At 45.2% G+C, this 25,345-nt stretch overlaps 1 protein-coding gene across 5 annotated transcripts in view; it reads left to right on the top strand.

Annotated features, from left to right (window-relative positions):
• The window catches only part of KALRN (kalirin RhoGEF kinase), a 655,634-nt gene that overhangs the window by 538,594 nt on the left and 91,695 nt on the right, over positions 1–25,345 (top strand). For 4 of the 5 annotated variants that reach the window (XM_036850145.1, XM_036850148.1, XM_036850146.1 and 1 more), the window contains exon 1: positions 6,460–6,668. The exons of the other annotated variant lie outside the window; for it this stretch is intronic. In XM_036850145.1, coding sequence (XP_036706040.1) covers positions 6,584–6,668 — 85 coding nt within the window. In that variant the 5' untranslated portion in view covers positions 6,460–6,583. Of the gene's footprint in view, positions 1–6,459; positions 6,669–25,345 lie in introns of those variants that run through there. 5 annotated transcript variants of the gene reach the window in all.

Genomic DNA, 25,345 nt, shown 5'->3' with positions numbered 1-25,345 from the left:
CTTAGCAACGGCAAGCCTTCCCAAATTGGAACTCAGAGTGATAGACGGGCACTTCTTACTGTCCGAGTTTGGGAACACTTTGACCTACTTAGAAGTGAACGTTTTTGGAAGTAGATAAACCTGGAGTGGTTTGTTTTTAGCAACTCCAACTGCAGTCATCTCTCACTTTGATAAATAGCTTGTCTCCTCCTGAGCTGGGATCTCCAGGAGCCCGTCCTGGCGGCCCGCAGCTCCACCCCAGAAGGGCATGAGCACTGGTTGTTCTGGGGGAGACACCCGGGTCCTGTGTGAAGCCCCACAGCCTTTTCAGCATCGCCTGGACTACCCTTACCTGGGGCTTGGTTCAGTCCAGAGGGTGGTCAGGCATACTTCCTTCCTGAAAAACAGAGGTTTGTTGGCAGGGCGAGCTGAGGCTAAGCTTTTTGAGCATAAGTGAGACAGCCAGAAGGAGGCAGACACTTGTCAGCTGGGCAGGCAGAGAGGGAGCGAGGGACACCTTTACAGGGCATAGTTGAAGACAGATAGGACGAGCTCAGTGGTGGTTTAGTCCTTGGAGTCTGGGAGCTGTTGCTATGTGGATGGAGGCACCCACGGGGCCAGCAGGCGTGCAGTGGTTAGACCACACTAAACAGGTATAGTTAGCAGAAGAGATTACTATGCATAATGCTGGTAATCATGCTTTCCTGTAGACATTGCTATTAAAATAACACATATAACCTGGGAATGGTTGTCCACATGGACGTTATACAATTTTGAAAGACGTGTTTGGAGTTCTAATTAAATATAGAAGCAATGTACAAATTGCACCTCCTTTGTTTTAATAAGTGTTTCTGGTCACTGATAATTATTCTTCTTCACACAAGGATGAAACCTCTACTTTATGTCCAGTCTTGGTCTGCCTCCAGTTTCCCTTTTCTGCCACAAAAAAATTGAACCAACTGCTTTCCTAGAACTCACCTTGTTCTTCTTTGTCTTTGCTCAGGGAACAGTCTTATTCAATTTCTGTTTCTCATATCATTTTCCCATTATAAATTCCCATATACAGGTTAACTTAGTGACTTGCAGATAGTAGATATTCAAAATCCAACTCTTCGTTGTATAAATGATCAGTACTTGACAAGAACCTCAGAGTTTTAAGCCACAGTCAGAAACGGAGGCCAGGACGGGATAATATGGGGAAAATTATGAACCACCCTGGTGTCAGCCATCAGGCAGTTCACAGGCCAGAAATCTACACAGGGAAGATGAGGGTTAAGGAGCATGCGGTCAGTAACTAGAGAGTGTCGCGGGTCGTGGAGGGATGTCAGAGTCTGAGAAAGTGAAAACATTTGAGTCCAGGTGCTCCCTAAACTCTGTAGGTACCACGCAGGAAGTAATCCCAGAGTCCCAAGGTCCATGGTCCTTTGCCCTGACTTCTTACTGAAATCACCTGCAGAGCTTTTTACAAACTCTAGAAGGGAATCTGGATCAGAATCTGGGAGTGGGTGCTGGAAGAGAGATGTACTGCTGGAGGAAAAGGCAGGTAAAGTGACTGGTTGGGGTGGAGCTGCCCACAGTCCCCAGAAACCACGCCCACAGCCCTCACCTGGCATGTTCCGGAGAAGGCGTGTACTGTACTTGTCGCTGTAGGAAGGTTCTCACAGGAATCTCTAGGCCTGAGTTGCGGCACAGTTGCTATTGCCTTCTGTCTCTGGGCTGAGCTCTCAATAAGAAATCTGGATAAATGTGATTTTGAAAAACTCAGTTCCTGTAAACCTGAGGAGAATAAGTCTAAAGGACAAAATTGGACACATGTCTGTTGGTGAAAAGGGCAGATGCCTTAGGTCATGGTCCAGCGTTCCTGAAGCCTGTGGCTAACTTGGGGGGAGAGGGCAGACCCACTAGTCCCTGGTACCAAGCCCAGCATTGTGGTATACCGGGCCCAGTATGTGTGCAGGCTGAGACCAGCAGGAATTCTTTGGGGTTCACTGTTGTGGGAAATGGAGATGAGATAAAATGGACACATCGGTAGGCAGAGAGCCTAATTCATGTAAGATAGACTTTGACCAGAAGCATAACTAAAGACAAACTGCCAAAAATAAGAATAAGATTCAACCATCTGTTTGGAAATTAGGAACACTCCAAAAATATTGCTATAGCTCAGAGGTTCTTAACCTGAACTTTGGGAGTGGGTGGAGTGGAGTTTGCAAACCTTGAGATTATAGAGATTCAACTGCCTTATACAAAAAAAGATGTTTACTTGGGCTCCGATAAGGTCCAGGGATAGATAAGACTTTGGAGGAAAAGTGTATTCAGGTGATGGCATCAAACCTCACACACAACCCGCTACCTCTCTCTCATTTCATCTCTTTCCTCCATGTTGGCTTTATTCTCAGGCAGCTTCTGCTTATGTAGTTATGGCAGGATGGCCTCCAGCTGCTTTACATTAACATTCCACCAATTTAGAAATCTTCTGGGAAGGGATTTCTGCTTTCCCAGTAGTTCTTGCTAAGGTCTTCCAGTTTATTATCATTGGCTGAAATTGGGTCATGTGCTAAATCTGAACCAGTCCTTGTAGCTCGCTGGCCAAGCCCAGGTCATGGGCCCAACCTTAGAGTGGAGGGTGGACAGAGGGAGGATGTCAACTACATCCACAAACATGGTCTGAGAATGGACGAGAGCTGGTTCCTCAAAGAAAAATCAAGGTGCTATTACAAAAAGAAGAGGGTGTAGATTACAAACAGATGGGAGAGACCGCTAACTAGTGGTTCTCAAAGTGTGGCCCCTGCACCAACAACATCAACGTCACCTGGAAACTTGTAGAAATGCAAATCCTCAGGCCCCACCCCAGACCTACTTAATCAGAAAGTCTGGGAGCGGGCCCAGTAATCTGTGTTTGAACTCACTATCCAGGTAATTCTGATGCACACTCAAGTTTGAGAACCAGCACACCACACCAATGGTTCTCAAACTGTGCTGCATCTTACAAACACCTGAGGAACTTTAAAAAATACTGATGCCCAGCCTCACCCAAAGGGGAATTACTCTGAATCTTGAGAGGGTTGGAGGGAGGAAGACCCAGGCATCAATGGCTCTTAAACTTGGTTCCACCCTGGAATCACCTGGAGAACCTTAAAAAAAAAATTCTAATACCTAGAATTTAGAAAATCTTCCCTGATGCTTTTAATAAGCATCTGTGTTTAAAAACCATTTCCCTACCATCCCCTCCAAATGGTCCTGAGGACAATTAAAACATCTAGATGTAAGTTAGAGGATTCAGGCACCTATTTTCTTAAATCCCTCAACTCAAAACTTGGTCAAATATCTGACATTGATTCCCTTCTCTTTCACGTTCACGTTGAATCTGTCCTAGTGGCTAGCTCCACAAGGACTGGGATTGTTTTTGTTCGTGAATGTAGACCCAGTGCCTAGAACAGAGCCTGGCATATAGTAGGCACTCAGTAAGTGTTTGCTGAGTTAATGAATTGGTCTGAAATCAGTCAGTGTTCCAGTAGTGTTCAAGACTTCCTCGCTGGGTTGTAGACATCACTGGTATCATTCTGGAAGGCACACGAGTACGGCAGTGGGACTCTTGGGTTATGGATGCCTAACCAGTCTCCAAAATGTGCTGACCATATCAATTCAAGATGGATAGGTGTTCCTAATGGTTTTATGCCTTTAAGTTGACAGTAGGATGGATTCCTAGGTTATAATAAGGACCAATGGAAACATGCCTGATGGATCCTTTTCATGGAGACTAAGACTACTTTAGGGTCTACTTGTACTCTGATTTTTTTGAAGTATAGTTATACAATATTATATAAATTACAGGTGTACAACACAGCGATTCACAATTTTTTTAAAAATTTATTTATTTTTTATTTATTTATTTTTGGCTGTGTTGGGTCTTCGTTTCTGTGCGAGGGCTTTCTCTAGTTGCGGCGAGTGGGGGCCACTCTTCATCGCAGTGTGCGGGCCTCTCACTGTCGCGGCCTCTCTTGTTGCGGAGCACAGGCTCCAGACGCACAGGCTCAGTAGTTGTGGCTCACGGGCCTAGTTGCTCCGCGGCATGTGGGATCTTCCCAGACCAGGGCTCGAACGCATGTCCCCTGCATTGGCAGGCAGATTCTCAACCACTGTGCCACCAGGGAAGCCCGATTCACAATTTTTAAAGGCTGTACTCCATTTATAGTTGTTATAAAATATTTGCTATATTCTCTTTGTTGTACAATATATCCTTGTAGCTTATTTTTTACCTAATAGTTTCCAGTACTCTGATTTCTGAAGCAAGGGCTGAATCTTCCTCAGACATCTAATTCAAGCCAGTTTCTACACGATGATGTTGTCAGCCTCTTGCAAAAGATTATGATGCAAAGATGACCCAGTGTCACTTAAACACAAAGGCCCAACAGGAAGGTTTAAGTAAAAAAGGAACTGGTTACTCACCAAGCAATTTTGAAGCATTTTTGAATTCCTATCAGAGTGCCCCAAAAGTATTCAAGGAGGTGGATTTGGTGGGTAGACCAAATATGGACTCTTGTATCATAGCATCCAGACAGTGGATCACAAGCAAACCAAGTTCACTTTTCCAAGGGCTGAAGGTACTGGCCATTTTCTGCTCTGGGCTTGCAAGGACAGCAAAATGGGTGTTATATTTGGTGATATAGAAGAGAGAACTAGACAGCAGTACCGGTTGCCACATCCTGCAGTAATTCAAGCTGTCAAGATGAGACTGACCAATAGGATGATCAGTGAATTCAGGAATCTGGGGTGTGGGCTGCATGAGCAATTTGAACTTTCATTTCGCTGTTTCGTATGTGGAGCACCAGGGGTACATTTCCTGCTCGACAGTGAGATTCTTATATAACACTTGCCAGGAGGGGCCATCAGGGAGATGGCAGTGGTAGACCTAGAAGTTAGATTTTGACTGTGGGTTCTGCTCTTCCTACATGGTGAAGCTTTTTAGAGTTTCTCTTTAGAGTTAAATCATCGAAGCCTCATCAGCATTCATTCATTTAGTTTCTTCAGATTTAAAAGAGGACCCTACCTTATAAGGTTTTTTGGTGTGGATAAATGAGCTAATGTATAGAAGGCAACTAGGAAACTGCTTGGCACAAACAAATGCTCAATAAATGCTAGCTTTTGTTACTCATGAAGTTGTGCTACTGTGTTTACTGAGCATCGACTGTGTTCCAAGCATGTGGCAGGTGCTGCAACACAAATAAATAAGGCCAAAACCTAAGCATGGTTCAAACTGAGAAAGGAAGCCCCAAATCCTGGTAACTCCTAAAAGTCTTGTCCTGTGGCTATCTTTCTTCCAGGTGGGAATTGAGTGATCAAGCTTCTGTTTTTTATCCCTCTCACAAGCTTCCCCCCCTTTTTTTTTTCCTGATGAATGGGCTCTCTCTACTTTGAGTGCTGTATGTTTCCAGCCATCCCTTTTCCTAAATCTGGACACAAAGGAATGGGAGAGATGCTTTGTGAGTGATAAACACAGTGGTTCATGGGAAGGTCCAGTTGGTGTGGTGCAGGTGGGCTTCTTGGGGGGGGGGTAGGGGGGATGTGAGCTTGACCTTGAAATATGAAAAGACTTAAAAAGGAAACAGATAGGAATTTAAGTAAAGGGATGATAGACCCACTGGGTGTGGTTGGGGGGGGGTGAATGGACATCTTCCACCATGAGTAAGGTGTCTGCACTTTCTCTGTAGGCACTCACTCAACTGGAACTATAAAACATCTCTCTAACAGCTACTTCATGGATGTTTTAAAATTCTCTTAGCAATCCTGTAACATGGGAATTCTTTTTCCTTCTTTTATTTTTTAAATGAGGAAACTGAGGATCAAAAAAGTGAAATGACTGGCCTAAAGTCAGACAGCTACTAGGTGACAAAACAGCTTTGAACTTCCGTCTTATGGTTTCTTTGCAATACTGAGCTTTCCCACAACATCATTACCACCCCGGAGCCGATGAAAAGGGGAGGCACGATTATCATTATTAGCCTTAAATATTAAAAAGAAGGAACGAAAAGCGTAGGTGAAGGTGTTTTCAACACAGAGGGGGCTGTTCATGTTCGGAGGCTGAGGACAAGGAGGGGGTGAACCTGTCAGAGAAAAGGCACTATTGAGTCCTGAACCTTCTAAGTCTGCTTCTCTGCCACCTCTTTGGCCTCATCGGATTGCGGATTTTAAGCCAGAGCTGACTGTGGCGGCCTTTGAGGAGAGGACGCAGCACTAAAGGGGAAGCACCTGTTTTGCGCCGAGGGTTGTGTACGCGCCTCCTCCCCTCGCGTGCCCCGTGCCGGCGGCCAGAGCGGCCTTGCATAAGGCTCTGGGCCACGCTGCCGGCGGGACTCGGGCAAACAGCTGGACTTTGGAACTCCGCCCCCAGCGCCGCCCTCCCCGCCGGCCCCTCCCCTTCTCCCCAAGGTGGCCCTGGCTCCCAGAAAGTCGGAGTCGTTGCCGCGGTGCGGGACGGGAGGGCGGGGAGGGACGGCCGAGGTTGCGAGCTGGCTCCGGGGCCGCGGGGCCGCGGTGGCCTGCCTGCTGCGCTCCCACGGCGGCGGGCACCCCGGGCCATGCGGGAGCGCTGGGGCCGCGCGGCAGCATGAAGGGCGGCGACCGCGCGTACACCCGAGGTCCCTCTTTGGGGTGGCTCTTGGCGAAGTGCTGCTGTTGCTTCCCGTGCAGAGGTGAGTGGCTGTCGGCGCTGCGCCTTCTTTTTAGGCAGAGACCGGGGCAGCTGAGTATGGGGTGGCGGGGTGGCGGGGAGCAGACCGTGGTCTGGGGAAAATGGGCGTGGGGAGGGGAGCACGGCAAAGGGAGGGTTTGCTCCCAACTGTGTTCATTGCAGTTTCTGCGGCGCGAAGCGGTTCGCTCGCTCTCCACTCTCAAGGAGCTTCTGACTTGGATGCGGAGCTGAAGTTTGGGAACTCAGTTATTTACCGGCGACTTTGGATGCTGGGCTCCAGCCTGCAGAGGGCTTGGGGCGCGGATGCGGGGGAGAGGGAGAGGCCACTCGGAGCTCTGCGCGTCCCTGTAGTGGCAGAGTTACACTTTCCTGCTCTCATTTACATATGGACCTCAGCCGCGGGGTTAACAGATGACTCTTAGCTATAGGAATGTGTCTGACACTTGTCTCTACACCAGGAACTATTTTTGCCAAGTGACAACTTTCTTTGGGGACTAGAGCGGGCTTTTCTCTGCCTGGGCTTTGGCAGGTCAGCGTGGATCTGCAGCTCTGGGCCGGAGCTTGGCTCATTAATTAACCAAGAACTCTCTATGTACCCAATTAGGACTGTATTTAATTATTCTGCTAATTTTAGTGTTGTCGAGGAGACTTGCAGGAAGCAACTAATTTCCCCAAAATCAGCCTGCAAAACACGATGGTGAGAAGGATGACAGAAGGAAAGTTATCAATGTGTAGCCTATCCTGAAAAAGAAATCGAGCCCTTCCTAGACAGAGTTAACAGATGTTCCTAACACAGTTCATGTCACTTTAACGCCTCAGCTTGGAGGGTCGGGGAGATTCTGTTTCTGTGTGGTTAGAAGTGAGAATATAGGCTCTCACTTGACATAAGCCCTTTTAAAATTTCACCTGTTGGGTGTCTCGCCTCCACCCTTATTTGCAATGCCCCAGTCTCCTTACCCATCCTCGCCTAACGAGTCCTGATGGAACTCTCTGGGAGTTACTGGTGAATAAACTTCATCCAAGTGACCACCGCATCCTCTGTGCCCACCCCACACATAACCCTGACAAATTCTCCATGCTAAGCAGATAGGAGACTACAAAAACTAATTAAATCTGAAGGACCTTTCCCCAAGTCATTAGGGTTCATAATCTCAGCGTCAGATTCTCTCAATCCTGCATTTAATTAGAACAGCTTGGAACTGAATAGCAGCTAACTCTAAAAATCAGAATTCAGAGGGAGAAGGAATTTTAGGAGGCCAGGGACCCTCACAAAAATCCAAGCCTAGTTCAGAAACGTTCAAAACCAAGGCTGGGAATTGAAGCAAGGGGGTATTAAAAGGGAGAGGAAGCAGGAAATGGCCAAAGGGAATCCGAGTGGGTGGGTTTGCGCTGAAGGCTGGGCTGCTTTCATGGTGAAGGGTTTCCAAGCAGGATTTCTTGGGAGTCCATTTCCTGTCCAAAGGCAGAATTTGGGAACGTGGGCGGTGCTTATCTAAAGGCCCTGCAGCTGCCTCCTTGAGTCCAGATGTGTGGCAGCCGCAGCTTCCTTACAGAGTAATTCTCCAGGGGTCTCTCAGCCTTTGCTTTGTTTGTGAATTGCCCTGGCGGGCCCTCCGTGTGGTGGTGAGAGGAGGGGGCTGGGAGCCCCCTTGGGGTGCCTGCTGGGTCACCTCCTGTCTGCAGGACTGGGAAAGCGGCGGCTGCAGGCTCTGTGGCTTGCCAGTGGGGGGAGGGGGGGCGGTGCTGGAGCCAGAGCTGGAGGAGACCATCGCCTCTCAGCTGAAGACAGAGGGAGGCAAAAGGCCCAAGCAGTGAAAGCAGCTTAAAAGGGAAAAGGAGGGTAACAAAGGTGGGTGCCTCTCGCCTTCTCCTTCTTCAGTCCTTATTCTTTGCCACATCTGAAACATGTGAAGATGGAAAACCGGGGCTCCAATCTGAGGAAGATGGTGGGGGACGTGATTTAGCCACCCTTCCAAGAGCCCCTGGCAGCCGCTGGGCAGGATGATGTGTCTGAGGTGTTGGGCACTGCCCAGGGGCTCTCTGAGTCTGCTCTAACAGCAAGGAGAGCTCAGAGTCCCCACCCAGCCCGAAGGCATATATTCGAAGCAGACTGAAAAGATAATGTCTTGTACTGAGCTTGAATGCATTGTCCAGAGCCCCAGAACTCCATAGGAAGAAGCTTGCCCAACTGCAACACAGAGAAGGGCTCGGGCGAGAGTCTGAGAGGCTAATGGGAGTGCAGGGCGTCTACACCAGGGACGGTTGGCCTCCCTTTTCAGTTAAACCAGTTCCTCTGGTTGTACAGATGACTGTGAAGCTAATGGTTTAGAACTCACTACTATGGTTCCTGAGTCAAGGGGCCTTGACTAACTGGCTTCCACTCACTCAGCTTTTAAAGGACACCTCCTTCTAAAGTCTGGGACAAAGGAACCAAGGGGAAGTGGAATGTTCTGGTTATTTTTGACACAAAGCTAAGCTATCCTGGACTTGCTCTGGTGAATCCTAAGTGGTTGCAGTTGTTAACACTAGGGTAAGAGTCAAGGATTTAGTGACATACCTTTGTGGCCTTTAAAGATCATATTTGAGAAAAATATGGACAAAGTCAGTGGAGCTTGTCTTTGGATTTGGAAAAGTGAGGAAGGCAACTCTCTTGTGTTCTTCTGTTCCAGTTTTTGGTTCTGTTAAGTATGGGTATGGCAAAGGGGTTTGATGAAAGATGACCTTCCTTCCGTACCTTGAAATAAGTATTGAAGGGCAGGAAAACTGAAAACCGAGGGTAGAACAGAAATAGAGATGGGTGAGACGGAAGAAGGACAGCAAATCATTTATAACTGCCTTTTTGGAAGTGAAAAATAGCCAAACATAATGGCATGTGTGTGTCTGAAGGGTGATTAATCACTGATGTCGCTCTCTGTGGGAAGTTTCAGGATTTCTGGCTACTTCGACTTTCCTCTATACCTGAAGAAGTGGGTCCATTCTGGATTCTTCTTTAGTGATCTTACAATTTTAAAGAGCAACTTGTTTCCGAGTGACAAAAGGGATTTCAAGTCACCTGGAGGGTTGCTAAGTCATGTGCTGCAGACCAGAATTTGTGACTTCTTAGATCATGGAGCCTAGAGATTTTTCAGACCTTGGAAGTTGGAAGCCAGTTTTAGAGCCTTTAATTTTCTAGTCAATTAACTTTGGGTATATGGACAAAAGTCCCTTCTTGGAAACCTTTCCTGACTGCTGCCCTCCTCTGCTTCTCCACAGTGTGCATGGCATTTATTTATACTTGCTTACTGTTGTATCATTGTCCTTGCCTCTTGAGCCCATGTGCCATCACATCTCCCCATTTGTACTGTGAGACAGTACCTGGTTCAGAAGACTGTCTCAGAAGTGAAGAGAGGAAAGGGTGGCGACTTATCCAGGCCGAGTAAGCTCACAGGAGAGGTGCTGGGATCACAATCCCATGGCTCTTTCGCCACAGGGGCGATTGGGGCTGACATCACAGGATATGGGTAAGAGTTATGGGGGTTTACAGGGCATCCCGAGCCATCCTTATCTATAATTTCTCTTTTTCCCCCTACGTTCCCCCAGAATCACTAAGCAGGAATCTTATGATTGGGTGTGAATATTCCTTCTTTGGCCCATGAATTAATACAGCTCATTTTATAAACTGAATTTAATGTGTGAAACCATGACACCAAGTTCCTTTAGAAAGGTGTTGGTAACCTCAGAGGGGAACAAAAGTGACATTCACTTTTGTTTACTTTAGTTAACCACCCAAGGGTCAGAGAAGCCTTGGGGCCTTGAGGTATACATCCCTTTTTATTTCTTTATCTTCCAGGAAGTGCCTTTACCACTATGAAAATTGAATTGACCATTTAGCATGTATGTTTGTCCATTATATCTCTCGATTTTCTCTGCCTCCCAGGGATATACCTTAATCTGGGGAGAATTTCCACACATACGTACTGTTGCCAACCTAGATCTCATGGTTTTCTTCCCATTCCTGATTCTCTGACTAGTGGGTAGTAACAAGGATATCAATTATTCCCTGCCTTCCAGTCATAACGTAGCCTAGTAGAAATAGGAGTATATGGATTTGGTTGGGGTGGAGGAGATTGGAAGCGGAAGCCAAATGTCTTCTTTTGGTACAACTGTGGGTCCAACAATCACTGATCATGCTGTAGGCATGTCACCCCAGGGGTTCCATGTGCTACAGGTTGGTAAGTCCTAACCTGAGATAAAAAGAAAAAAACTCAGACTCTGTGTTTTTATTCAAAATAAAAGGTTTTTGGTTTGGTTTTGTTTTTTCTAAAGTGAACATGGGGGATTCACTTCGGAGCCCAAACAATGCTGTAAGCCTACCTTAGTCTGGAGCAGTGTTTTTGGTATTCTCCTTAGTGAAGTTCCTCTTGAGTCTCGGTGCTTCTCTTCTGCCCTAAAAAGACTCCCCATCCTTTTGAAGTGCTTCTCCTTTTCAGTGAATGTGACTGGCTGCACAGCCTGCCCTCTCCTTCAGACCAAGGCCCAGCTTTTCCATGCCCTAGAAAGAGCATGGGTCTAAAAGCTGAGGGGGGCTTCTCAAGCAGAAGAAGGTCCTATACCATGGGAAGTTAGAACTGGAAGCAATCTTAGAGATTATTTAATAGATCTTTTTTTCTACAGGAGGAAACTGAGATCCAGCCATTTAGTAGCAGAGTCAGACCTAGAGCCCTTTTCCAGTGTTCTTTCTGCAACTCCATTTTTGTCTTCCTGGGCATGTGGTTTCTCTTACTCTAGACAAAGGCACGGCTGGCCCAACTTAGAAGGGTAGAGGCTGACCCCAAGCTGGAACTTGGGTGTTAACTGTGGAATGATCTGTGGTTCTGGGGGGTGATTGCATTGCCTGGAGCCACTGGGATCTGGACCTCCCTGTTCTGCCTTCAGTGGCTGTTCTGTCCCAAGACCGCAGAAGGCAGAGACCACAGTCACACCTCTGTCTCTCCCAGAGCAGCTTCTGCACATTGTTCTTAGTAAATATCTGTCCATGTTTTCCCCTCTGGTTCAATTTAATTCCAAAGGTCCCTTTCCCCCCCTTTCTTTCTTGTCTCTTTTCATGAAGTGTACCCTTTCAGGTGGAAATGAATCAATGAAATACATTCCTATCATTCCATTTTTGAAAGTCACTGGTTTTTATGTAACACAGTGTTTTAATCCATTTGACAAATGTTTATGTGCTGACTGCCTGCCAGCCCTGCGCTGGATACTGGGGGAGAATGGATGGGAATCATAATGGCACTGACCCCATTGGGCTGCTGTGAGGATTAGTTAAGACAATGTATGTAAAGGGCTTAGCGTAGCACCAGGCATATAAAGTGCTATAAAAAGGTTAGCTACTAATGGTAACAGTAGTTGGAATACTAAACATAGAACCCATACTCAGGGAACTCACAGCTAAATATCTGTGGGTCTTCTAGGTGGTAATGCTGCAAATCTACATTCCTAAGCAATTTAATGGTCTTGGTTCAAACCATTGTCAGCTGTGCCTCAGTGCTGTAGAGTTGCCACTGTGGGGAAAGAAAGCTTGTGATCTATAAGTATGATAGGGATTTCCTTTTTTTTTAATTAAACCAATTAAAAATTTTAAAAAGATACAGTGCTTCTAGTATTATAATCACTGTGGTTATGTAAAAGAACATCTGAGAGAAGGTACTGGCAAGATACCCGAAGCATCCTCGAGTTATTCTTCTCTGAGGGGAAACACAATGTACAAGAATTGGAACATGGCTACACCAGCATTGAAGTTTAGGTCCTGAAAACCTATGTTATGTAAAAAGACATCACTTCCTGCCTGCCCCTTGACTTTGGCTAACAATCTAATTGAGAGCCATTTTTCTGATCCCATCAGCCAACATTTGTTGCACACCCTTCATCTGCAGAGCTTTGCAGGTCCTCTTCAGGCTGTTTTTGCCTAGGTAAAAATCATGACCTGCCCACAGCAGCCCCCGAGGTTCTAGACATTCTCTGAGGTTTGGCCAGAATCTTGTGTATTCCTTGTGGTTGGGAGACGTGGGTAGCTTGGCCCCCCTGCTTTGTCTATTCAGTGACTAATGGAGTTCCTCTTTTGAGGTTGACAGAACCTTCTGTGTTATACTTCCTGCAAGGAGGTGAGCCCTGGTTACACCTGCAAGGCAGCCAAGAGGCTGCCAGGTTGGCTTTAGCCAGGTAAAAGAGCAAACAAAGATCAGAGTTATGCAACAGGTCCTTTCACATTCTTCTTGCTTTCCTGGAGACCATAGTGAGGAAACTGGCAAATTGAAAGGAAGGGAAATCCCTTCCGCTGCTCGGTTGAAACAGTACCTCATAAAACATCTCTGTATGCAGGTACTTGCTCTCCTTGGGGTGGGATTAGTTGTAGGCATCTGTTTGGTCTCTTACAGCACCTGGTGTGTAACAGGCTCTCAGGACAGTCCCAGTTTCTGCTCTCCCACCATTAGCATCTCCATTATTGCCCCGAGGGAGAAAGGGATATTATCTTTCCCCATCCAACAGGGAACCAAGCCTCACTGTTAAAAAGAATTGCAAACAGTCCACTTCTGCACAGATTTCGGATGTCAGGCTCACACCTGTGTGCTGCCTCCTCATCTTCTTTCTTTGCTTAGAGTAGAAGTTCTCCAAGAGTGGTTACCACTGGAGAAAATGTTGGAAATGCAGATTCTCGGCCCCATTGACTCAAACTCCGGAGTGAGCCCCAGCAGTCTGTGTTTTAACAAGCCGTCCAGGAGGCTTAATATTTTTGGTTTGCTCTTTTCTCTCCTCTCCACCCTCCCCACCTTCCTCCTCCTCTCCCCTGGCTCCAGCAAGGGCGTCTGTGACCTGCTTCCTGGGGATTCTGCTTTGAGAAGTGGGGGAGGCCCTTACCACTCACTGTTACTTGCCAGGAGGGTCGGGGGTGACGGGAACAAGGTTGGAATTAGGAATCACCTACATCTTCCCTGAGCCCTTCAGCCCCCAGGGGCGAGTAAGGGTAGTTGTGGCATCCTTCTTCCCATTTAAGACTCCTTCCTTCTTATGTTCATTTTCCTCAGACTCTTAAAAGGTAACTATGCTTACTTCAGAAAAAAATCAAAAGTTAGGCAAACAAAAAAGACCGTAAAAGCATAACTTTGTAGCATCATCCTAACTACCTCGTAACAACTACTTAATCACTTAATGTATCCTTTTCTATATGTTTACCCCTTTTAAAATAAATGGGTTCATATTTATAAATATATTCTGCCTTAAAACATGATTTCACTTAATCTTTGGAACGTCTTTCCATAGAGATGCATTTCCAGGATCTTTTTAGTGGCTACAAAGGGTTTCGCTGTAGACAAGAATTGAACTTGACAATTGTTGGTACTGATATAATATAATGGCTAAAATTTGGTGAGAAGGAATGAGGAAGAGCCCTGGGTTAAGAAATAGATCTTTCCAGAATCAGACTGTACAGACAGATTCTTGTCCTGGAGTTTACGAATCTCCACTCCCTACATCCCACCTTTCCTTTCCGCGAGGTATATTTCACCCCACGGGAGGGGTATGACTTACCCTTCTCCCCCGTGAGACCAGTGTGCACGGGGCTAGAGCTGCATGTTTTACCCCCTCAGCCTTTTCTTGTTTATGTGGTGTTAGGAATCTCCTCACTTCTGAGGCTTCTAATTGTGCAGTTGCTTTCATGAGTAGGTCCAGGGATTTCTCTTTTTCTCTTTTTGAGACATGCCTCCAAAGATAGGTCATTTCAAAATTATTGTTACTGGGAAAGAGAGCCTTGATTTTTTTTTTTATCTGCCTAGCAAAATTATACATAAACATTGGGAAAACATTTGAAAATACAGATAAATGAAAATAAAATCCCATTACCTAGAGAGAGCTCTGTTAACATTTTAAATATATCCTTTTAATTTTTTTCCATGTGTGTATTTTTTCCAGAAATAGGGTATAGTAGTGTTACAGACTTTTTTCTCATAACATACTAAACAACTTCCACGACGTTTTTGTGGATGCATTCAGTGATATGCCAGCTCAGCTCAGGTTGGGATTGTTAAATATTCAATGGTTAAGCCATTGGTAGCTTGAAATCAGCCATGGTGGGAGTAGTTATACTAAGAATGTTACCAGACACCACAAATCAAGGTCTTCTGTTTTACTCAGAGAGCTGGTTTATCAACATACTACTAGGTGCTCATTTTATCATGTGTAAATATGGTTTGTTTTTATTTTCAACCGCCCTATTTTTGGTTGTTTCTAATTTTGCTATTATCAACAATATTGTAATGAGCGTTCTTATAGTTAAGTCTTAACACACACCTATAATTCCTTAGGATAAATCCCTTGAAGTGGAGGTCCTAGATGAAAGGACATCCCAAACTTCAAGACTTAGTTGTTGCCAGTTATCCCCCATTTTATACCCTTTGAAAGGAAGAGTGTACTGTTCTTTGTTTAAAGAGGATTTATGAGAAACATCCTCTGGGACCAGGAATTTCATGTCTCTCCTATTGTTTACTTCTGTTTACATTTTCTGAATTAACTTAATTCTTTTTATATAAGGAAATACGCTGGCTGAAAGCCTGTGATTCTTAAGCTGCGTACTGATAAGCAGGGTGTAGAAAAATTCATCTTGTGGTTGTTCTGGATTGAGAGGCAATATATAATGATGATTAAGAGCTTGCACTCTGGGGCCAGAACGAGTTTGAATCCCAGTTCTGCCAGTTACCTGTGTGACTTTGTGCAAGTTACATAAACTCTGCCTCGGTTTCCTCGTCTGGAAGATGGAAAGGATGATGGAATCTAGTCATGGAGTTTTTACAAGGCTTAGATGGGTTGACATACGTAAATCACCTAGAACTGGCACATGGTGAGTGCTATGTAAGCGTTGGATTATTGTTAGCATTAATGAGTATATAGAAGTCTCTGTGGAATTGTGCCAACTGTCACATTCAAATAATTTCATTAGTTCCTTAATCATATGAGAAATTGAGCTGAGCATATTTTGTATTGATCCCCAAATATTTGAGTACCATGTGGCAGGTATTAGACTAGCAACCACAGAGAATTTAAGATGTTTCCACGCCCCTGAGGATCTTGCAGTCCAACTTGGGAGCTGCCCCATAAGCATAAAACAGTAAATAATGACCAAAAAAAGGAAAATAGTTGCTGAAGACAATAAGAGGAAAGATGCTTCAAGGTCTTGCCTGATTTCTGACTAAAATAGTTATGCAGAAGCTGATGAGAGCACAGTGCCTGGGGTGATCTGGGAGGACTTCTCAGGAGATGTAGGGTTCTCTCTGGGCCCTACAGGGGCTTTTAAAGGGCTGAGTATATAGTGTGAGCAAAGCAGCAGGGATGTGCAGGGGACCACAGAGGAGAGGTGAGACCTGCCTTCTCAAGCTGTGCTGTCTAATTCTGTAGCCACTAGCCATATGTGGCTATTGCAGACTTGAAATGAGCATGGTCCAAGTGGAGCTGTACTGTAAGTATAAATTACATACCAGATTTCAAAGATTCAGTACAGAAAATGTAAAGTAGCTCAGTAATCTTTATATTGATTACATATTGAAATGATCATATTTTGGACATAGTGGGTAAAATACAATATATTAAACTTAATTGTACCTGTTTGTTTTTACTTTTTTACTGTGACTACTAGAAGATTTTAAATGATATAAAATTATATAATTTTATTTTTTATATAATATAAAATACGTGGCTCACATTTGTGGCTTGCATTATATTTCCTTCAGATGGAGCTGTCCTAGACTTTATAGTCCATGATACATTGATGTGCCAGAGTAGAAAGGATATAGAGTTAGAAACTTTCACCCCATTCCAGGGCCAATCCAAGGCCGTCCTCGCAGCCCCTCCATAATTCCAGGAGGATGGCAGTCTCTCTGATGCTTAAACATGCCCATAGGCGTTCTCCACTGAAAATTTCAAGCAAAGCAGTTATACATTTTCCTTTCTGAGCAACGTAGTTTGTGAGGAAACAAACAGGACTGAAATTGCAAGTTCTCCTCATGGAGCTCAGATTAGCCAGCTTTTAGGAACGTAATGTGGGGAAGTCCTGACAAGAATAGTGAACAGGAAGACCGGCAACGTGCTACCATCTCCCAGCTGTCTAACCCCCAGCTGACGGCCTTCAGTCCTGCCTCTTCATATGACATAAGAAGTGTGGCTGGCCTGCATGTCCCCAGGGTCTCAGGGGTAAGATGGGGCGGAGGGAGCCCGTTGCTCTGACTCAGGACCGAGGTCCAGAGAAGGCATGACTTAGGTGGGTGCACGCAGCTCCTGGTTGAACTCGGGCAAGTTTCGTTTTGCCATTTAGTTGAATGACGTTTGAGTGTTTGATTCATTCTGAACAGCATTTCTCATCCCATTTTTGTCCTCCTGAAGCATGACCGAGTGCCTGGCAGAGTGCAGTGCTATACAGGCTATTGGGACCATCTCCCTATTTGTGTAGGGAAAGTTGTATATATAGCACGCCTTGCTTGTATGTCACCATAGAACACTAGAATTTTACAGCATCGCAGAACATAAAGATCTCGGTTTTATCCATGAGAAGAGCACTTTGGAAAAGAGAAAAGACTTGCCTGAAGTCTCAGCTGGTAATGAGTAAAATGGTATCATTATGTCTGTAGCACATTGCTTATACCTTTACAGAGAAGACAGTGAAACGTAGAATAGTCCTGCCCTTTTTCTTGGTGGGGCGGGGGGGGATGGAGAGGGTAGATGCACTGGATCAAGTCTTCTGGGAAATCCAGCTCTTTGGAAGGAATCTGGGGGGGCAGGGATCCCAGTGAATCAGAAATCGCTCTCAGGTTCCTGAAACTATGTCCTAGCCACCTGCTCTAGATCTGCTCCCATAGGAATCTGTCCTACAGTGGCCACTTGCATCTGGTGTTTCTAAATGTCTAGACGGATTCTGGGGGAACTTTACCACTCTGAAATCACAGCTGGGTTCCCAGAACCTAGAGCTGAGGGCTAGGTCCCACAGGTCCTGACAAAATCAGGATCTGTTCCACTGGCCTGGAGTCTCCAAGTGAGGCCAGGCTATACGGGGGAGCTTCTTTAGACATGTCATGGAGTCTTCCTATGACCTTCCAGGCCTTATGGAAGGTCAAGGTTGATCTGAAGCCAGGCCTGGATAGCCAGTGTGCTCCAGTCTAATCAGGGTCCCATGAAGCCCTCCCAGACAACCCAGGGAGGTTTGTGGCTGCCACAGTATTCTGGGTACCTTACTCGAAGTTTCCTGGGCTGGTCATCTCTGACTTCTCCGACACTGGGGGATCATTGGCAGTCACAGCCAGTGAACAAAGTGGGTGTGACATTGCCCTTGTAAATTTACAGTTTAGAGAGGGCAGCAGATCTCTCTGTCTCACACACACACAGATCTTTATAAGTGCTCCCAAAGGGCACCGTGAGAGTATCTGTTGGAGGGAGGAGGTAGAATTTACACTGGGGCAAAAGGGACCTTGTGTGAGGAACTGACGTAAGTACTGAAAGTCTGTTACTGCCATTCTTCTGGTCCCCAAGTGGGCCACATTTAAAGGGTCTTTCCAGAAGGTTTTGCTAAATATCATGGGAGAACACAGGGAAGTAGAGTAAAAGAAGCATAAAGCAAGACAGTTTATGGAGGTCACCTTGCTTGACACTGGCTTGCTTCAAGAGCTCATGCACCATTCTTTGGTCCACAAGCACCTGGGGAACCTGTACTGTGTCCATAAGGGATCATTGCCGAGGCCCTCACTTCCTAATTCATGACCTGAGTCCTAAGGAGCTGTCGTGTTCCTACATATCTTGACACTGGGATCCAGATGAAAAGGGCCAGATTCCCATTCACCATTACCCACCTTGGGCTTCCCCCCGGGCTCTAGTTTCCGCTCTGAGGTGTTGCCATCCACAGCTGCCACCTCCTGTAGGGATACACCCCCAATCATGCATGAGGACAGGTTTCAGCTGAGTCAGAGTGAACTTCTTCAGCAGTGCTGTAAACTTGACTCTACAACATGCAGGACAGTGTACTCAGTGGTCTTCTGAGACCTTTTCCGGTTCCCATTCCACAAAGGGTTTAAAAAACAGACAATCCTATCTGTTTACTTGGATTCTGTGTGAAAGTGGGCGAAGACTCAGTAACCTTCTGGGGTTTTTCCCAGACTTTCTAATTTTTAAGTCCCTGTTTCTTTGTGCTTTGGTTTGGAAATTATATCGCCTTCCCGCTTTAACTGACACCCTGACTACCAAATAGTGCTTCCACTTGGAGTGTAATCAGCTACCTCTCCCAGAGTGTCTGTGGATCTCCTCAAACAGCCACTTTCCCAGCTCCTTCCTGGTGAGGTGGTCAGGTCTAAGTTTAACTGTGACCTTCTGCCAGCATACACAAGCGAGGGCTGCAAGAGCAAAATCAGAGCTGGTCTGTTCTCAGGGTGTGTGTGTGTGTGTGTGTGTGTGTGTGTGTGTGTGTGTGTGTGTGTGTGTGTGTGTGTGTGTGTGTTGTAGGAGTTAGAAGAGTAGGTGGGCCAGATCAGCCCTGGGGGGAGAAGTGGAGGAGTTCAGGGTGGAGAGAAGTATAGTCATCCCAAAGGATGATTGGGGTTTATCCTAGCTTGGCTGGGTCCCTGAGAGAAAGTCAGCCAAATTCTCCACCCTCTCAGTTTCCTCCCACTGTAAAGTATCAGTGACATAGCTCACCTGGCTTTGTAATTACCGTGGCTTCCTGGCAAGCATTATGCCACAATTATGTGCTCACTCTTGCCTCTTATTCCAAAGTCACCAATCCCAGGTTCATGAGATACAATCTGTACATTGTATTGTATAGATTTCAGCCCTCGTTTCGTTGTCTGGGGTGCATCTTTGTTGGGTTTGCATCTTTTTCTCTTTCAATGTATACATATCTCAGAGACAGGACAGAGGCAGTGTCTGTAATTCTGTTGGTAGAATAGCTTTGCACATTTTTATACTAAAAAAAAATTTTAGTATAAAAATATGCAAATGCAAAGGATTGAAACCGGTTTAGTTTGTAAAATATTTCTTATTATAACTTAGTCACACCTCCAATTTGTGTTTATAGTCATAATTAGCATCCTACACCATAAAATTCATACATACATATGTGACATTTTTAGAATGGTATCAGATTGTGACTCAGATAGGACAATCTTATTTTTCTATTTGCTCTCTAACAAACAGAGGCAGGTTTGGAGAGGCCATGTGGAGCGTATGTGTCTTTCCAAAATGCCCTGGCATGCACTTGAGAGGAGAACCAGATCACAAAGCTTCTAGAGCTGGGATTCTAGCACTTTGTGACAGTGTCCAGGTTAGTCTTACAAACAGGGACTTGTCTAAGAAGGGAACATGGGCCATTTAGCTCTCTTGTGCTCATCTGTCATTTTCTGTAAGTAAACGAACAGGATTTTTGAGGGCAATTCTCTCTTGAGCTCAGGTCTCTAAGGGAAGACTGTGGGTTAGAGAGGGTCAGACTGAGTTCCCATCCTGGCATTAGAATTTACTAAATTACATTAGTCTAGTTACTTAGCTTCTTTATATTAATTTCCTCATCCTTATACTTGGGAAAATACAGGTATTTACTGGAGTGTGTGTGTATCACCTAGTATAGTCTTAGCTTTCTGGCACATAGAATGCACTCCATAAATGCTATTATTATTATGAACAATAATATTCTTTCTCATTATCAGATATTTCTCTGACTTACAGGGCAGTAATTTGAGATGGACCATTAAGTGGAGTGGAGGATTAGTGAATATTTTTCAAAGCTTTGCAGGAAAACAGACTTGTAACTTATTAGACCTCTAATTACTGGCCTCTTGCCCAATTTTTGATCCCTGGGAGTGTCCTTGTGCAAAACAAGTTGCTGATCTGGTGGGTCCTAGGGCTGATTCAGGATGACAGTTTTTCTTAAGAAAGAGGTAAAAGGTCTCCTGCCTACACCTGGCCAGCGTGTTGAATTCTTAAGCAATTTCTCAGCAGGTCACCACTAAAGACCTTTATATTTATTTGTTTAGTTTGTGCCATTATCCTATATTCATGTCCAAAGTTGATCATCTTGGATGTGTTCCTTTAATTACTACAGTTACCTGATATGCTCTGGTAAATATCTGATCTTCCACTTATGGCTTAGAAATTTCTCTTCTGTCCTTAGCAACCAATCAGAACTTCTTGTATTCAGAAACCGCATTTATCACTATTAGACAAAAACAAAGAAACTTGACATTTTGGTTAAACATATTATTGGTTAGATTTTAGATTACTTTTTCCAAGAGTGAAACTCACTTATAGACCTTCATACTCAGCGGGTCGGAGGAAGTCAAAAGTCCCCCAAATTGACTTTCTTGGGACCTGTGTGGAGTCAGGCCATGTGACCGTCCTTGACTTAATCCCCGTGGCCCAGGGAATAAAATATTCCAGTTATTTTAGGACCCACCCCTGGGGTGGGGGTGAGGCTAGAGATTGAGCAGAGACGGCGTGTCAGCTCACAAAGCTGGGAAATCTGGGGTGCTCCTGTGCTGGGGAGGCCAGCCAGCAGGCCTCGTCCCTGTTGACCCGTAGGCCCCTTGGTCTAATGAGAAACGGCACTGAGTTTAAGGACACCTGAAGTCCTTCTGCCTCTTCTGATGCATGCGCTCAGGGGACAGCACGGCCAGCTCTTCTGGAAGGGTAAGGAAGTTGTGTGCTGGGGAGGCCTTGTGAGGAGGTAACATGGGGAGTGTATCTTGAAGGGTCAGGCGGGATACTCTTCATCTTAGAAGTCGGGCAAAGGAAACAGCATGGGGAAAGGACGTGGGGTCGTGGATGGGAGTGGAGTATCTATGGATATGACTTACCATGTGGTACTACAGTCTCCCCTTTGTTCTTCTTTGGGGAGTCAGCCTACACATTTCACATGTGAGAAGACAGAGGCTCAGACAGATGAAGCGATTTCCCCAAGAGCATGTGGTTAATAAATTGAGTCCTGGTCTCTTCTCAATATTCTACTGTCTCTCCCACTTACCCTGCTGCCCAGCTTGATTCTGATCCTTTTATCAATTTCTGTATTTTTTTATTACTGTAATGGAATTTGGTACAGTTCCACATTGTGTCACTGAAACTATGGGATGTGTTAGCAGTTCCAGAAGCAGCTTTTTCTTGCGGGGTATTACTTTTATTTGCATATGCAAACCCTGTGCCGCCAAAGCTCTTAACATAAGCATTGCCTGGCATACACACACACACTTTCATACCCTAAATAGCAGAGGCCTAGAAATGTTTGTCTACTTTTGCCAACATCTGACTATGATTATCTTTAACCACAGTCACACTTGTTTGTCTCTTAAAATAGTATTGACTCTCCCAGGGAGGCTGTTTCTAGTCAACACAGCCCTCCCAGAGCCCTGTGTGTTCCACCTGCCTTCTCCTGGTAGCCGGGACAGCCGTGATTGACTGTGATTAATTTCCCTGCTCCCTTGTGTTGACACTCCTGAATTCTTCCTTAGGGTTCACAGACCTCTCCTAGCGAGAGGATTAGATTTCACCTCCAGAGCCCACCTGTTGACTCAAGTAACTGAAAGTGTAGCTCTCCCTGCAATGTCCATCACTCTCCCTGCAATGTCCATCAGCCCTTCTTCCTTCCTGTCCCTGCCTCTGCCCACAGGCCATGCCACTCTGCAGGGGTCAACTTCCCCAGAGGAGAGCCGCCTACAGGCCCAGCTGTGTCTGACCTGTGGGTGGACCCAGCCAATTTTTGAAATGGAATATACCTTCCCCCTGTTCCTCAGCATGGATATTAAAAATGTGTGTCCTTGCTTTGGGATTCTGTCTTAGAGAAAGTCAGTATCCCCCTCTGCTAGCCTGTCAGGTTCCTTTGCTTTAAGATAAAAGTTGCTTCATTTTGACTTTGAACTTGAAGAGAGTTAGAGGGGGATGAAGGTGTTGTTTTACCTCACAGTTTCTATCTACGAATCACCCTCTCCCCACCGTCCCCCATCCCCTGGAATAATACATCATACCAAGCCAGAAAAACCTGCTCTCAGACGGGACCCGGTGGTGGTCTTTGAGCGGGTCTTTCTCACAGCATCATCAGGATAAAGAAAATGAACAACATCAGTTCACATGTGTGATTCTGGGTGGTGTGCTCTGGACTTGGATCCCATCGCTAAGAGATCCCTTTTCTGAAACAGTCAAGGGGACATGTGGGTGGCAAACACAAAAACCCACGGGTAAGGACTGAAAAAACAATAGTTTATCAGGATTGCTTTTCCGTTTTTCAGGCTTGCTCTATGCTTTGAACAGTGTGTTTTCCAGAGTGGGGGCATGGAGGTCACCATCTAGGCTCTGAGAAGAGCTACTCCTGGTGCCATTGTTGGGCTGTATTGCTCATCCCGAACCACAGAAGTTGTTTCTGCATAACCTTGTGATAGTAGAGTTGAAAGGTGAGGTGCTTAATGGTAGAAAATAGGTTTGGGAGATGTAGGTTGCAGATGAGCTCATGAAAGCCCTATAAATATTTTTATGATCCTTAAATTATCCCGCTAAATAGAATGAGGACTGTGCAATTTCCATTCTTCTGGGTTAGAAATAGTTCAGATTTTCCGCACTTGAAATTTGAACTAGAAATTTTTAAATTCATTTTTGTGTGTGCAAATAATAGGGTGCATTAAGGCACTTTCATCCCCACCCCTACTGTGGTCCTTCATCCAGATGAGGCTCAAAACTATGAGTGTAGATTTTAGAGTCCTGCGTACCTGCCCTAAACACTGGCTCTGTCATTTACCACTTCTGCAACCTGCCAGAAGGGACTTAACCTCTCTATGCCACATTCTCGGTATCAAATGGGCATCCTAATAGCACCTATGCACATGCAGTGTTGCAAACATTACATGAGACTGCAAGTAAAATGACTAGCATATCTGTCACGTTGTAAGATCTCAGTAAAGAACAACACGTAAAACGTAAATGTAGAGGATGGTGATGGTTGCACAACACTGTTGTGCACTTAAGTGGTTAAAATGGTAAATTTTATATTATATATATTTTATCACAATAAAAGGAATTTTTTAGCCATTTTACCCCCAAAAAGGTAGATGTATGTGTGAAAGAGAGCAATTTATTAATGTATAAAAGAATGGAAAGTAATTTACCAAAACCCGCTATCTGGAAGGATTCTGGGTGATTTTTTTATTTTCTTCTTTAAAACTTTTTGATTTTTGAAAATTCCTACAATAACATTATTTACTTCTACAACTAGAAAATATTAAGTTACAACAGAAGTCTAACTGAACAAAAGCATAGCTAAGTCAAATAATGACAGGCCACCCACATTTTCAAGCAGGTTCCTGGACTCTGTTTTCCACCTGCCCTACTGGTTCTTGGGGTTGATGGGGGCAGGGTGGCAAGTGCAGCCCCTCCCTGTCCTGGCCCTACCTGACCTCTAACCTAGTCAGCTGTCTACCATATCCATGGCCACGGTCACTGGGAGGATCGGATGGGACAGTGCAGATGATTCCTTGTGGCCCAACCCACTGAGCTGCAGTGACTACAGGTGCCACATCAGTTTTTGACTCCCACTTGCAGAGTTTCAGTATCTTAGGGTTTTTGGGTTCATGTATTTAATAAAGATGCATATGCACTCACAGGTGTTTTTCAGCCTCTGTGCTTCACACATGGCAGTGTGATGTGTCAGAACACCCAAGAGCAGAGTGGCAGTTGGCCCCGCCTCCATTACCCCCCTACCCTTCCACCCCAGCTTTCCGTTACACATGACTGGGATTCCCCCCTCCTCCAAACACACACCCCCAGCATGTTATTCTTGCCACTGCTTCTAGCATCTCTCCTGAGGCTTTATTGGAAAATCTACTTCTTGTTGACTTTAACCCCCTTTATCATCTCAGTGTCCAGCCGACTCCTGATTATCCCCATCATGAATGACTTAAAGATTTCACTTATTATGTTCATGCATTCATTCAGCAAATACTTACTGAACCTAAATATTCTGAAACATAAAACAGAGAAATAAAATCACATTTATTGGAGTTTTTGCACGAGGGGAGTTATGCTTTGGAGTAATTACTACATTGTCCTCATGTGGGGCATTCCGAGGTCCTTAAACTTGGGCCTTACGCCATATTTCGACTGGAGCGTATCCTCTCTTAGATGGCGACCCTCACTGGTGACGTGCGACCCAGAGGAGCGGAGCATGGGAACTGCCCCTGGAGCCAGAGCCTGAGCTCTGCTTCTCATGGGTCTGGCAAGCTTGGTGCCTGCACAGTGTGGTGTATCCACTGGGCATGAAGACACCCAGGCTATGAGATGGGGGGCAGGGCTGCTGCTTCATCCTTCCTCAGAGTCCTGTCTCCTTAAAAGTTCCATGATTCTGATATATAAAATATGGGAAGCTTATAAGACAAATGGAAAACAGAGGTTCTTTTGAAGTTTAAAATATTTTTCCTGACATTAGAGTAAGGTAAATTATGTCCTCAAATAACATTATACATAAAAATAAATTCCAGATGGATTTCAGGCAAATGTAATGAGCACTCTAAAGGAAGTAAGGCAAATGACAGACTGAGAGAAAATACTGGCAACCTACATAATAGACAAAAATTAATATCCAGAATGTATAAAGAGTTCTTAGAAATCAATAAGAAAAAAGGCAACAACCCAATGGGAAAATGGGCAAAAGTT

This window comes from Balaenoptera musculus, chromosome 4 (assembly GCF_009873245.2).
Source record: "Balaenoptera musculus isolate JJ_BM4_2016_0621 chromosome 4, mBalMus1.pri.v3, whole genome shotgun sequence".
NCBI lineage: Eukaryota > Metazoa > Chordata > Mammalia > Artiodactyla > Balaenopteridae > Balaenoptera > Balaenoptera musculus.
Note: the sequence above shows the minus strand (reverse complement) of the source record. Positions and strands in the feature narration are given on the sequence as shown.